Below are 16,380 nucleotides of genomic sequence, written 5' to 3' on the forward strand. Positions count from 1 at the left end.
ACTTGCATAGAGAGACTGACATCTGGATTATACAGTAGATGTTGTAGGATTAAGTTTTCAGAGTGAAGATCACTTCACCCTACAGCAACCCAGAATGGAGCCGCATCCCATTTGTTTTAAAGAGGCTCTGTCACCACATTATAAGTGCCCTATCTCCTACATAAGGAGATGGGCGCTATAATGTAGGTGACAGCAGTGCTTTTTATTTAAAAAAAACTATCTATTTTTACCACTTTATTAGCGTTTTTAGATTTATGCTAATGAGTTGCTCAATGCCTAAGTGGGCGTATTTTTACTTTAGAACAAGTGGGCGTTGTACAGGGGAGTGTATGACGCTGACCAATCAGCATCATTCACTCCTCTCCATTCATTTAGTCAGCGCATAGGGATCCTTTTAGATCGCTATGTGCTGTCTTATACTAGCACATTAACAATACTGAAGTGTTTAGACAGTGAATAGACATTACCCGGGATGTCTATTCACAATCTCTGCACTTCGTTACTCTGTCTGTGGTAGTTACAGCAGAGGACGCGTAATCTCGCGAGATTACGCGGTAAATGACAGGTTACAACGAGATCACGCTTCCTCTGCTGTAACTACCATAGAAACAGTAACGAAGTGCAGAGATTGTGAATAGACACTGTCTAAACACTTCAGTATTGTTAATGTGTTAGTATAAAACAGTACATAAGGATCTAACAGGATCCCTATGCGCTGAGTAAATGAATGGAGAGGAGTGAATGATGCTAATTGGTCAGCGTCATACACTCCCCTGTACAACGCCCACTTGGTCTAAAGTAAAAATACGCCCACTTGGGCATTAAGCAACTCATTAGCATAAATCTAAAAACGCTAATAAAGTGGTAAAAATAGATCGTTTTTTTAAAAATAAAAAGCACTGCTGTCACCTACATTATAGCGCCGATCTCCTTATGTAGGAGATAGGGCACTTATAATGTGGTGACAGAGCCTCTTTAAGTGGTTTTTCAGGATTAGAAAAAAACAGTCCAGTTTTTTTTCCAGAAACAGCGCTACTTTTGTCCATGGGCTATGACTAAGTTATTAGTGTACCCATCAAACCGCAGAGTTACGACCCCAAAAAGGCGTCTGACGCCAGTGTAATTAGAAGAGTTGGATTGGTTAAATTATTGACATGTCTATATCCGGTACAAATACCCAACTCTTGGGACAAGTCACGATTGGTTCATTTGTACCTATGATAACTCTAAGGGCATGGCCAGACGTGGCAGAGTTTTTCCGCTGCAAATGTTGGTGCAGATTTGGGGCAATTATGCAACGAATCTGCACCAACATTTGCATATTTGACAGGTAATTCAGACGTTGCAGAAAAGACAGCGGACTTGCCACAGATTTCCGTTTTTGCATTGCAAAGGCTGAAATCCGCAGTGAAATTCCGCTTCGTCTCCGCAACAGACAGTGCATGCTGCAGAGGGAAAATTCCGCACCGTAGCCTATGGTCCGCAGCGGAGTTTTCCACAATGTCTGAACTAACTTACCTAAAAATGTATTGAAACAAATGTAAAAAATGGCTGCTGGAGAATTCCACTGCAGACTGTCCGCTGCGGAATTCCACAGCAATTCCGCCACGTCTGGCCATGCCCTAAATATACCATAAAATATAATGCATAACCAGGGGCTTAACTAGGAAAGACTGGGCCCCATAGCAAACTTTTGACTGGGCCCCTCTCCCCCACAACCAACGCCTCCACCCCCACATCACGCCCTCCCGAAAATGAACATTTATCAGTTCTGTGTGCAATGTAAAAATACAGCTAGGTCACCAGTGAACTCTTATTAACCTTTAGTTTCAGGGTGACGAAAACTGTAACAAACAGTTAAGCACAGATATTATAACATTTGCTATCACTTAATTATGTTCTTTCATAGTCATAATAGTTATTAAAAAAAACTGACCCAAAACTTAAAGCACTGTGACATACCCCTGTAGATAGTGCCACACAGCCCCTGTAGATAGTGCCACATACCCCCTTGTAGATAGTGCCACATATAACCTCTTGCAAGATAGTCCACACAGCCCCCCCTTGTAAATAGTGCCACATAGCCCCCCTTGTACATAGTGCCACATACCTCCCTTGTAGATAGTGCCACACAAAACCCCTCTGGAAGATAGTGCCACACACAACCCCTTTTGTAGATAGTGCCACATAACCCCGCTTGTACAGAGTGCCACAAATCTCCCTTGTAGATAGTGCCACTTACCCTCCTTGTAGGTAGTGCCACACAGCTCTGGGAGCCCCCCATTGTAGGTAGTGCCACCCCAAACAAATAAAAAAACCTTATCCTCATCTAGCCCTGTTCCCGCGACGAACGGAGCTGCTCCACAGCCTCCTCAGCACCATGAGATGGGACCCTTGCGTAGGCCGGCGTGATGATCACGTCATCACGCCGGCCTGCGCAGGGATCCTGTTCCTGCTCCTTACTTTAGAAAGCCTCATTTGCATAAATATAAAAACGGTCATAACTTGGCCAAAAATGCTCGTTTAAAAAAAACAAAAACGTTACTCTTATCTCCATTGCAGCGCCGATCTGCTGCAATAGGAGATAGGGGTTGTAAAATCTGGTGACAGAGCCTCTTTAAGGAGATTCCTCTTGTGGTTAATGCAAAATTTGGCCATGTCCTTAACACTGCTGGCCCACTATTATGTCAGTCATAGAACAGAGTTCACTTGTGACCACCATAGTTCTGTAGATATATTTACACAGTTTATTATTATTAATATAAAACTATCAGATACCAAAGCGCTTTACATAGAAGAATATTGGGGCAATATATTGTAACAATTACAAAAAAAAGTGGGGTACAGACAAATTAAACTATTATTCACAAGATATTAGGTAGGAGCTCTGCCCATACCAGATTACAATCTATAGGTTTAAATATACTGTACAGCGTGAGGACCCTGCAGAAAAGCTCCTCAGTATTCAGCTCTCTGGACCCTCCTTGAGGGCAGTGAATTAGAATTAACTTTATACAAACGAAAATTATCCGGCCATGAGTGTATTTAGGCTTTAATGTAGTTTTCCAACCCCTAATAAAGTTTTACTGTGGTAAAAATCTTACTGGAAATAGCGAAACATAATAACAACTAATATACTCGCTTGTCATGTCAGTTACAAGAGATCCCTCTGCTTGTTGTTGTCCTTGCAGCGTGATGAAATGTTAACCTGTGCCGCCATACATCAGCACTGCAGGCAATCGCTGGTCACTATGGTGACGTGTGATTGGCTACTGTCGTCATGTGGAGTCACAGATCAATAGTAGGTTTAACCCCTTTTAAACTTGTGGGGGGAAATCATCAGTGATCCAGCTCTCATTTCTGACACTTCAGTAGGAATTATTTTTTAAGGGTTTATGTATTCCATTACTGACTCACTTTCAGATTGAGCAAGAACTCTTTGGAAAACTGGCCCTTTCTATTTCTTTTCTATTTCTATCCCTTTTCTGCCTGATGTGAGGTGATCTTTTCAATATTAAAATGTTATTACTTAACCCCTTAGTGACCAAGCTTGTTTGGACCTTAATGACCAAGCCAAATTTGTCAAATCTGGTATGTGTGACTTTATCAGAGAATAACTTTGTGAAAGTTTTGAATATCCAAGTAATTCTGACATTGTTTTTTCATCACATGTTGTACTTTATTTTAGTGGTAAAAGTAGACTGATACGATTTGCGGAAATTAATTAAAAAATAGAAAAATGGAAGAAATTTTGTAAAAATTATCATTTTTCCCTATTTTTAACTGCAATATGTCACATATGTACACACATACTGTACAATTTTTTTTATTAAATATATATTTCCATCTCTTTACTCTATTTTGGCAGCACTTTTGAAAAAATAAAATAATTTTTGAGCAATTTAGAAGACTTACAAGTTAAGTAATAATTTTATAAATTTTGTAGTACATTTTGTTTTCCTGCACCAAGCCAGGTTTTCAGAGGCTCATAGGTGTCAGAATGGTGGAAACCCCCACAAGTGACCTCATTTTGAAAACTAGACCCCTTAAGGTATTTATTAAGGGGTGTTGTAAGTATTTTGACCCCACAGTTTTTTTGTAAGAATTCATGCAAAGCAGGCATAAAAAAATATAATTTCACTTTTTTCATAAAAGTATCACTTTGAAGACCGATTTCTTTGTAAAGCGATCATGAGAATGAAGAAACACACCACAAAATCTATCACCCTGTTTCTCCTGTTTTCAAAAATGCCCCCATTGTGACCCTAATGCGTTGCCTGGACACACGGCAGGGCCTGAAATGGAGGGAGCACCCGGAGGCTTTCAGGACTCATATTTTGCTTGAAAATGTTTTAGGCCCCACTGTACATTTGGAGAGGTTTTGAACTACCAGAACGATAGAAACTTCCCATAAACGACCCCATTTACAAAACTAGACCCCTTAAGGTATTTATCTAGGGGTGTAGTGAGTATTTTGACCCCACAGTTTTTTGCTAAATTTAATGCATAGCTGGTGAAATTTAAAAAAAAATCGCTTTTTATATAAAAGTATCACTTTGAAGACCGATTTCTTTGTAAAGCGACCATGAGAATGAAGAAACACACCCCAAAATCTATCACCCTGTTTCTCCTGTTTTCAAAAATGCCCCCATTGTGACCCTAATGCGTTGCCTGGACACACGGCAGGGCCCGAAAGGGAGGGAGCACCCGGAGGCTTTCAGGACTCATATTTTGCTTGAAAATGTTTTAGGCCCCACTGTATATTTGGAGAGGTTTTGAACTACCAGAACGATAGAAACTCCCCATAAACGACCCCATTTAGAAAACTAGACCCCTTAAGGTATTTATCTAGGGGTGTAGTGAGTATTTTCACCCCACAGTTTTTTGCTAAATTTAATGCATAGCTGGTGAAATAAAATAAAAAAATCACTTTTTATATAAAAGTATCAATTTGAAGACCGATTTCTTTGTAAAGCGACCATGAGAATGCAGAAACACACCCCAAAATCTATCACCCTGTTTCTCCTGTTTTCAAAAATGCCCCCATTGTGACCCTAATGCGTTGCCTGGACACACGGCAGGGCCCGAAAGGGAGGGAGCCCCCGGAGGCTTTCAGGACTCATATTTTGCTTGAAAATGTTTTAGGCCCCACTGTACATTTGGAGAGGTTTTGAACTACCAGAACGATAGAAACTCCCCATAAACGACCCCATTTAGAAAACTAGACCCCTTAAGGTATTTATCTAGGGGTGTAGTGAGTATTTTGACCCCACAGTTTTTTGCTAAATTTAATGCATAGCTGGTGAAATTTAAAAAAAAATCGCTTTTTATATAAAAGTATCACTTTGAAGACCGATTTCTTTGTAAAGCGACCATGAGAATGAAGAAACACACCCCAAAATCTATCACCCTGTTTCTCCTGTTTTCAAAAATGCCCCCATTGTGACCCTAATGCGTTGCCTGGACACACGGCAGGGCCCGAAAGGGAGGGAGCACCCGGAGGCTTTCAGGACTCATATTTTGCTTGAAAATGTTTTAGGCCCCACTGTATATTTGGAGAGGTTTTGAACTACCAGAACGATAGAAACTCCCCATAAACGACCCCATTTAGAAAACTAGACCCCTTAAGGTATTTATCTAGGGGTGTAGTGAGTATTTTCACCCCACAGTTTTTTGCTAAATTTAATGCATAGCTGGTGAAATTTAAAAAAAACAACACTTTTTATATAAAAGTATCACTTTGAAGACCGATTTCTTTGTAAAGCGACCATGAGAATGAAGAAACACACCCCAAAATCTATCACCCGGTTTCTCCTGTTTTCAAAAATACTCCCATTGTTGCCTCAATCTGCTTATTAGACGTGTGGCTGGGCCAAAAAGAGAGGGAGCACCCTATGGCTTTCAGGGCACAATTGAATAAATTCTAGGCCCCATATCATGCATTTAGAGGCATTGAGAAGCATGAACAAAAAAAAAAAACACGCAGAAATGACCCCATTTTAAAAACTAAACCCCTAAAGGTATTCATCTAGTGGTGTAGTGGGCATGCGGACCAAAAATTTTTAAAGGAGGAAATAATGGTTATTATTTCAGACACTATGGGTATATAATGTTTTCTTCAAACTCTTATTACGTTTCCACATGAAATAGAGGAGACGTGGTAGAAGGTTATTTTGTTAGAAATATGCCACATTAATAAATTTGTGCGGCACAGAAGAGAAGTGAAGCCGTGTATTCATAACGGATACATGTTGCTATAGACGTATTTGCCTGTACTTATGACTATGTCTTGCTGAAGAAGCAGTTGGTGCCATTATGATGTCATTGTGGACAGAATTCTGTCCTAATATAAAATCAGTCAGAGAGGAAAAAATAAACTGTACTGGAGTAACGGGCAATATCTTCAAACAAATGGAGGAAAATGTATCCAACTATGTTGCAAACTCGAGTCTGTTCACTAGATAGAAGAACACCTGCAGGGCTGTCATGACAAGGATTTTTTTTTTCAGTGACTGGTTGTACAACGTCTCTTTAGCTCCATCAATCCTTATGAGGGACGAATGTGCCAAGTGACGCGGTACACCATAACAGACCCCTGCCCGGCAAGGTAGGAACCGCTATGTGCACAAAACAACCAATCACCTACAGAATATATAAAAGGACAGTGTCCAAAACCATCTATAGGAACAGTAAAGGATCACTAATCCCCAAAATGATGTCAGTATTTCCAGAAGAACCGTAACAAAGCCCATGGTGTATTGATAAGGAACAGCTCGATTATTAGAGATCCTCCAAATAAAAAAAAAAGATCATGCCCGTATCACGGTACAGAATTAGGAATGTAACAGCTGTATGTGGCAGGACATAGTCATAAGAACAGTCAAAATAAAAAAATTGTGGATGTGGGATTTTGTACTGGACAATTAATTCCAGCACTTGATCACCCACAAATAAATAAAAAAAATCATAAGGGGTAAAATTAGTTTCACGGTCTGAAAAAAATGTGCTCTACAACCTCTCCCACAAGAAATAATCCCTACTTGGAAAGCCCACGAACTAAAAAGAAAATATAAAGAAATTGACTCCCTAAAAAGGCCCCCAACCCATTTTTTTTTTTTTGTGTTAAATTCTAGTAATTTGCAACCGTGTGAAAGGTTTCAAAACAGGGGTAGTTACAAAGGGCTGGTTTTGATGGACACATGGGGCAATAAAAGCGGGTATCCCTCCTCCTGCCATGCTTGCTACATACCCGACACCTTTTTTGGGGATATTTTTGGGTCTCAGTGGAAGGAATAGGGTGTAAAAAATGGCGCTCTGAAAGCCTGCGCACATCCTCAGATTCGCAGGATTGTGTCGGTATAGTGGACTCAAAAAGGAGATGCTCAATGACCTTCTCCTGAAATTGAAGGAAAGTGAGCGTTCCTTGGGCTTTTTTGAAAATAACAAAACTGTTATAGGTAGCAACCTGGATGAGGTAGATTGCTACCTTTTTGTACCAGGCCTTATTTTTGCGCTTCACCAGGTAAGGCTGAAGCACCTGGTCGGAAAGGTCTACACCCCCCCATAAATTTGTTGTAGTCTGTTACACAGACAGGTTTCTGCTTTGCAGTGGTAGCCCCCCTCTCCGTAATTGCCACAGTGGTGTCCGTGTGTACGGTGGACAGCATGTAGACATCCTTCTTGTCGGCCCACTTCACTGCAAGCAATTTCTGACATGCAAGGGCCATGGATGTTCCTTTTCCCAAACGCCTGGACACCAACTGTTGTGGGAGTCCCACTCTGTTCTTCCGTACTGTCCCACAGGCCCCTGTATTTGCAGCATGGAGGGCTTTATAAAGGGCAACGCTTGTATAAAAATTGTCTGTATAGACGTGGTACCCCTTGTGCAGAAATGGCTCCATTAGGTTCCACACAATTTTGCCAGAGGTGCCAATAGTTTCTGGGCAGCCTGGGGTATGAATTTGGCAGTCCCTGCCTTCATAGATTTTGAAACCGCAGGTGTAACCCGTTGTGCTCTCGCACACTTTGTACAATTTCACCCCATATCTGGCTCGTTTGGAAGGGATGAATTGACGAAAGGAAAGACGCCCTTTGAAGCTCATGAGCGATTCATCTACAGACAAATTTTTGTCAGGGGTGTACAACTTTAAAAATAAATCATTTAGAAGGGTGATTAATGGCCTTAATTTATTAAGCCGATCATAGGCTGGGTCACTTCTTGGGGGGACTTGGGAATTGTCAGTAAAATGCATGAATCACATTAGGGCCTCATAGCGGTTTCTGGACATCACTGCTGCAAATACAGGGGTAGCGTGGACAGCACTACAAGTCCAGTAGGACCGGACAGAGTTTTTTTTAACCAAACCCATATTGAGGGTAATGCCTAAAATATTTTTTATTTCTGGGACACTTGTGGGGCTCCACATTCTGGAGTACATAGACGCAGGCTTTTGTAGAACAAACTGCCTAGCATACAGATTAGTCTGCTGAACTATCAAGTCTAGGACCGTATCACATATAAATAAATTAAAAAAATTATAGGGGGTCGACACTAATTCCTGGAGTCGCTTCAAATTGGGGTACTTGGGGGGAAAATGATAGTGCAGGATCCCACATCACGGGAGGGACTGCAACACTCGGCCCTGCACTTGACACCTCTACAGCGACTGACGTATCCACCACCATAGGACTATGGGGTTCAGCGGTGGAATTAGAATCGTCACTGTCACTGTCTGGAACAAATTCTGAAGCGGTGTCTGTTTCGCTTTCAGAAGTGTCGGAACATAGCAAGGCGTAGGCTTGCTCTGCGCTGTACATTCGCTGAGACATATTTATAGATATGTATGTGTATATATATATATATATATATATATATATATATATATATATATATATATATATATATATATATGCCCTATAAGTCCTAACCCTAAAGTAAACCTAAAATCCTAAAAACAACACAAATTATTATTATTTTTTTTATATATATATATATTTTTTATATAACAGACGTAAAATAAATTCTAACGGCCCTAAACACGAACGCTAAACTAGCCCTAACCCTAAAGTAACGCTAAACTAGCACTAAACCTAAAGTAACGCTAAACTAGAACTAACGCTAAACTAGAACTAACGCTAAACTAGCACTAACGCTAAACTAGCGCTGACGCTAATCTAGCGCTGACGCTAATATAGATTTTATATATTATATATATATGTATATATTAGAACGATGATTTTTTATCACTTTTTCTTTCACAGCACAGGACGCAGACTGATTTATCTCTCCTCTCAGAACAACTACAATGGAAGGAGAGAGAAACACAGCACATGTCCTGGCTGTGTTATGAAAATAACTGTCAGTGATCTCTGTGATAGGTTTTATCACAGAGATCACCTGATCAGGGACCAGTCACAACGGTCCCTGATTGTTGCTGTGCCAGCTGACGACACAGGTAAGATTTGCAAAGCGCATTCGGGGGGGGGGGGGGGAATCGGACCGGGGGGGGGGGGATCGGACCGGGGGGGGAATCGGACATGAAGGGGAATCGGACGGGGTGGGGATCGGACATGGGAGGGGGGGGGGGCCGCACTAATTATCCGTTCTCTCTCCTCTCTAAGGAGTTATTCCATGAGAGGAGAGAGAAATGGCGATTATCTGCCGCTTTAGCGTGAAATAGTGTTTCACGGCGATCACGTGACCAGAGACCACTCGCTATGGTCTCTGGTCGTTGCTCCGAACTCTCAGCTACCTCCGGTAGCTGAGAGAACGGAGCTCTGATCTTTCGTTTCAGCGCTACTTTAGGCTAAAGCGATCACGTTAAAAGGCGTCGCCTTAGCCTAAAGCCCATTAGTGAGGAACGTAAAAAGGCGTACTGTTGGTCACTAAGGGGTTAAACCTGGAGAAAAAGTCACAAAGTAACAAAAAGAACAGCTTAAAAGTGTTACATCTCAATACAAATTGTGGGAGAATGTTCTATTTGTCACAATTTGTGCAAATTGACCGCTGCCTCTGTTTTGCCAATAATTTCAGAAAGATACATGCAGGCTTCATTTGGCCATGTACTTCAGGCACTGTAGTAATTACTAGAAGTAATATATATGCTATTATATTATTATTATTATTATTATTATTATTATTATTATTATTATTACAGATGAATATTAAAAGCGCCAATAAATTGTATTATGACATGTTATCACACTTCTTTGGAGTTGTATTGAAAATCAACATACTGTAATACATGTGATAATTAATAGGCTGTATTCATATTGGTGTTGTGGATTTGTTCCATTGCCCCTGAATGGCAGAGTGTGGTTTGCTGAGATGCTTTGTCAACAGATTTAACAGGATCCATGATATCTGTAATGATCTTGTAAAACATGGAACATATGACAACAATTTGAACAGGGCATTAATCGACCAGGGCTTAAACCCATGGCACAGTACATTTACAGCGCGGGTTTAAAACTGGAGCACGGGAGATTCTGCACCAACATTCATGTGCCTGGCTGAAAAACTCTAGAATGTAGGCAGAAGTGTATTCTACCTTCATTGTCTTGTCTGTCTTCAGTTTCACAGTGCTCAATGAGAGCTGTGAACGCAAAAAGAAAATGGTAATGCCACGTTTTCTTTTGATCTCGGTGAGGACGTGATCAGTAGAAGATCAGTCATGTAACTGAGCTCAACTAAGACTTCATGAATACAAGCGTGCATTACGGTCTGCATACTATCCGCAATTGCGGTTAGTCTAGGACACATTCTATCCTATGGGCCAATGCACACAACCGTGGTTTCCACGGTCCGTGCATTGTCCGGGAGCCCGGATCGCAAAAAAATAGGACAAGTCATTTTACGGGCCGCATTTGTCAATGTACATCTTGTGTGTGCCTGGTCCGTGATTGCGTACGACCCGCAAATGACACTCCTCGGGTCGTCTGTTCCGTAATCACAGACTGTGTATGGGGCTAAGGTTGAGCGCATAGGGCCTAAGTCTATGGCTGACTTCCGAAGTGGAAGATTTTGTTTAGCGAGTTTACAGTGAATTTGCTGCAAAATCTGTAGAAAATGTTGTTATGGATTTGCCACAGATCTTACCCTTTGCATTGCACATCTTCACAAATCCATGGCAATTCTGCAAGATCTGAACGTGGCCTTACTCTGAAATGTTGTTTTCCCTGCTATGGCAGCTCTAATTGCAGGTGAAAATTACTGCAGTGGAAGTACTTTGTAAAAAAAAGTTTACATCCTTTAAATGGTGTGTGCAATGATAGTGAATACAGCACACAGTAGAACAGTTCTTTCTCACTTTAAATATATATATATATATATATATATATATATATAAAACCCTGTCTATCACAGCAAAAACCTAAAAATGACAGTAAGGCTAGGATCACACATACACACACCCGCACCCGTTCCTGTATATGTAGCATTTAACATCTTCTCGCTGTTATTTATAGGTGTTTTTTCGTCGAAGTAGGATTAAAAGAGGTTTTATGTTATAGTTTGAAAAGGAATGGAAAATTTTACATCACTTATATAACAAACATGCGTGAATTTTATGAGGTCCCAAGTGAATCTGACATCTATTGCAGTGTAAGATGATATATGCTGTCTGTCTATGACATCTCGTCTTGTTCAGTATTGAGTCAGACATAGCATGTGGGTTATGTGTTGAGCTGTCTGAATGGTTTTGAAGACTGTGCCAATTGTAGGCAATTAGGATGATATACAGGGTATAGATAACAACATATTAAAACTGTTCAATTAGAATATGCTGAGAATACTGATCATTTCTAGAAATCATCTCTTCTTTTAAAGGTTTACTATCATCACAACGTACATATCTAATTAATTATTTATTGTGGAAAACATATTTTTGCATTTATTGACAGTTTTTATTTTGTCATGCCTGCCCATATTAAAATAAATGATGAAATATTGCCGTTCTCACAGGTGCTGATACCTAGTGGCAAAATAGGTCACACTGTACTAGAGGAGCAGTTCATTTTACAGCCTACAGTGAAATTGAATGTTATCACCTCACTATCACTAGTAGGCAGAGAATTAAAGGGAACCTGTCACGTTAAAAATGCTTTCTGATTTGCAGGCAGTATGTTATAGAGAAGGAGGAGATGAGAAGATTGATATATAGCTTTATGGAAATAGATTCAGTATAACTTGTTATTTATTCATTTTAATCTCTGCTTATTCTGGGCTTAGGAGTCCAGTGGGCGTACACACCACATTCGGTGAAGAAATTCAACATATGAGCTGGGAGTATAAATTGGTATACCTTCCTTTTTTTACTGTATAAGAAAATGCAGTCTGTACACTTTTTTTTTTTTTTGATGATGTCTGCCAATGTCTGGTATACAGTAGCATAAGTCAGGGCTTTTTACGTTCGGCACATATACTGGGATATTTCCCCGGTGTATACGTTAAACGTAGCCCCTGAAGGCAATGTGAACAGAGACTAACACGTATACAGGATGTATTGTTTATATTAGGCCTTAGGGTATGTTCACACGAGGGCGTCCGTAACGGCTGAAATTACGGGGTATGTTTCAGCCTGAAAACATCCCCGTATTTTCAGCCGTACCGGCATGTGCAGGCGCTTGAACGCCGCGTCCATTACGGGCGTAATTGGCGCTGCTATTCATTGGAGTCAATGAATAACGGCTCCACTTACGGCCAAAGAAGTGACAGGTCACTTCTTTAACGCGGGCGTCTATTTACGCGCCGTCATTTGACAGCGGTGCGTATATTACGCCTCGTGTGAACAGACAAACGTCTGCCCATTGCTTTCAATGCGCAGATGTTTGTCAGCGCTATTGAGGCGCTATTTTCGGACGTAATTCGGGGCAAAAACGCCCGAATTACGTCCGTAATTAGTGCGTGTGAACATACCCTGAATGCAAAGTCTTTAATGAGACCCCACCTACCGTGTCGTATTTATTCTACTGGAGTTTTACGTGGTAGAGGAGCATTTGGGCCCCCTCAGACTTCAGGGCTTGGTAGGACCGCTACCTCTGCACCGCCTGGTAAAATGTATCACCTGTTACGGTCTTCATTAGTCGGGGTTTACGCTGGGTAGACATGGTTATTTATTCTGCTATGTTAATTTTACTGTTATTATTTGGGACATAGTGATGATATAGTAAAAGGTTCATGATGTATTTTCCATTCCAGTGTGTTGGTTTATTTTATTATTATTATATTGGTAATTTTATATTAGTTTATTTTATTATCATATTAGTTTGTGTGTGGCGCCAGTGATAACATGATGCTTGATATGCCCTTGCATGCCTTTGTACAAGTTGGACACAACATCAATATTGTTGCTGATCATAAATATGACCTCATTAGTAAGAATTTTTTTACGAGCTTTAATTTTTTTTCATTAAAACATGTACATAATTCTGTATTGTCTTAAACAGGTACACATTTACTTGTGGCGGAAATCTAACAGGAGAAACAGGAGTACTGGGAAGTGAAGGGTTTCCTGGAGTCTACCCACCCAACAGCAAGTGTGCATGGAAGATTACAGTAGGTTAATGTTTCTTTACACATTGATTTATTTGCTTATTGTAATATATTTTGACTTTAGGAACACTGTGAGTATTGGCTTTTACAAGAAATTTTGTGTGGGTACACAAACGAAAATGACCGTGCCCATAGTAAAAGTTTACTGATAAGTTCTTGATAGCAGAATTGTGAGGTAATGGTTTTAAAATAGATACTCGCAGACGGAGCACAAAGTTCAACGACCTCTAAAGGGCGATGTATGTTCAGGTGGTAGGAACTTAAGACAAGTGATCTGAAGACTTTGATAATGAGCAATAAATCTAAAGTAGAAAATTTAAAGGCAAAACAGCTGCTAACACCATTCACACATTTGTATATAACTGTATCTAGAGGTTATCAGAAGTACAAATATATGAAAGCATAATGCAGTGATCATATGGGCAGACAGAGTAAGGCCTCATGCACACGACCGTAGCCATGTGCACGGCTGTGATTTTCAGGTCGGCCGGCCGCGGAGTGTCACCCGCGAGCCGCCCGCAAATCGCAGGCCGTGCACATGCCCTCGTGCTTTATTTTCTATGAGCCTGGACCGCAAAAAACGTCCGTAATAAGACATGTCCGTTCTTTATGCAGTCCAGGCTCCTGGGCCGTGCACGGACCATGGAAACCACGTTCGTGTGCATGGGCCTATAGAAATGAATGGGGCTGCAATTCTCCCGTGGATTTTCGGGGGAATTGCGGCCGCAAAAGCAAGTTCGTGTGCATGGGGCGTAAGGCTAGGATCACACACACCGTTTTGGGCAAAGTTTTTTGAGCCAAACACAGGAGTGGATACAAAAGAAAGGAGATGCATCAGTCTTTTCTTTATACAGTTCCTTCCTTTTAGACCCACTTCTGGCTTTGGCTCAAAAAACTTAGCTAAAAACTCAACCAAGAGTTGAATCTAAACTGTGTGTGGTAATCCTGGCCTAACACCAGAAAACTTAAAGCAACACTCTTCTCCATATTAAACTTTACCCCTTCCCTATGTACCTGTTTAGTGCTGCCTTTTCTTGTATTATAAGAATGTGCACTAGCAATGTCTAGAGCCCACTGCCCATGTGGCTTCATGGTGACCCCCTGCTCTGTTCTTCCATTTCAGTGTAATATGGGGCTCACCTATATATAAAAATCTTGCTACTGTATATTTTGCCTACAAAATTATTTGGGGATGAAATACATGCTTCCTGTATGGGGAGACGGGCTGCAGCCTATTATTCATTCACATGGAACTAAACACAGCAGAAAACTAACTAAGGCCTGCTTCACACAGCCGTGTTCGGTCCGTGAGATACAGACCGTATGTCAGCTGTATTTCCAGGACCAAACACAGTTAACAGAGCCGGCCTTCTAGCATCATAGGTATCTATGCTATGAGTCACTTCCTCCCCACGGGAATACTGTCCTGTATTGAAAACATGATTACAGTATGGGACACTATTCCCGCGGGGAGGCAGGGACTTATATATAACTATTATGCTAGAAGTCCGGCTCCCTGAACTGTGTTTGGTCCAGGAAATACGGCCGAAAAAACTCACGGACCAAACACGGCAGTGTGAATCAGGCCTAAGCAATAGAAGAAGGAACATCCTGATATACAGTGAAGGAAATAAGTATTTGATCCCTTGCTGATTTTGTAAGTTTGCCCACTGTCAAAGACATGAACAGTCTAGAATTTTTAGGCTAGGTTAATTGTACCAGTGAGAGATAGATTATATATATATATAAAAAAAAAAAAAAGAAAATCACATAGTCAAAATTATATATATTTATTTGCATTTTGCACAGAGAAATAAGTATTTGATCCCTTTGGCAAACAAGACTTAATATTTGGTGGCAAAACCCTTGTTGGCAAGCACAGTGTTTTTTGTAGTTGATGATGAGGTTTGCACACATGTTAGATGGAATTTTGGCCCACTCCTCTTTGCAGATCAGCTGTAAATCATTAAGATTTCGAGGCTGTCGCTTGGCAACTCGGATCTTCAGCTCCCTCCATAATTTTTCGATGGGATTAAGGTCTGGAGACTGGCTAGGCCACTCCATGACCTTAATGTGCTTCTTTTTGAGCCACTCCTTTGTTGCCTTGGCTGTATGTTTCGGGTCATTGTCGTGCTGGAAGACCCAGCCACGAGCCATTTTTAATGTCCTGGTGGAGGGAAGGAGGTTGTCACTCAGGATTTGACGGTACATGGTTCCATCCATTCTCCTATTGATGCGGTGAAGTAGTCCTGTGCCCTTAGCAGAGAAACACCCCCAAAACATAATGTTTCCACCTCCATGCTTGACAGTGGGGACAGTGTTCTTTGGGTCATAGGCAGCATTTCTCTTCCTCCAAACACGGCGAGTTGAGTTAATGCTAAAGAGATCAATTTTAGTCTCATCTGACCACAGCACCTTCTCCCAATCACTCTCAGAATCATCCAGATGTTCATTTGCAAACTTCAGACGGGCCTGTACATGTGCCTTCTTGAGCAGGAGGACCTTGCGGGCACTGCAGGATTTTAATCCATTACTCCAATGTGTTACCAATGGTTTTCTTGGTGACTGTGGTCCCAGCTGCCTTGAGATCATTAACAAGTTCCCCCGGTGTAGTTTTCGGCTGAGCTCTCACCTTCCTCAGGATCAAGGATACCCCACGAGGTGAGATTTTGCATGGAGCCCCAGATCGATGTCGATTGACAGTCATTTTGTATGTCTTCCATTTTCTTACTATTGCACCAACAGTTGTCTCCTTTTCACCCAGCGTCTTACTTATGGTTTTGTAGCCCATTCCAGCCCTGTGCAGGTCTATGATCTTGTCCCTGACA

The 16,380-nt window shown here is 41.1% G+C and overlaps 1 protein-coding gene across 4 annotated transcripts in view; it reads left to right on the top strand.

The window, feature by feature from the left end:
* Nucleotides 1-16,380, top strand: part of PCOLCE2 (procollagen C-endopeptidase enhancer 2) — a 113,029-nt gene that overhangs the window by 67,105 nt on the left and 29,544 nt on the right. For all 4 annotated transcript variants that reach the window (XM_075863991.1, XM_075863993.1, XM_075863992.1 and 1 more), the window contains exon 2: nucleotides 13,447-13,555. In XM_075863991.1, the coding sequence (XP_075720106.1) occupies nucleotides 13,447-13,555 (109 nt within the window). The remainder of the gene's footprint in view (nucleotides 1-13,446; nucleotides 13,556-16,380) is intronic.

This window comes from Rhinoderma darwinii, chromosome 4 (assembly GCF_050947455.1).
Source record: "Rhinoderma darwinii isolate aRhiDar2 chromosome 4, aRhiDar2.hap1, whole genome shotgun sequence".
Classification (NCBI taxonomy): Eukaryota; Metazoa; Chordata; class Amphibia; order Anura; family Rhinodermatidae; genus Rhinoderma; species Rhinoderma darwinii.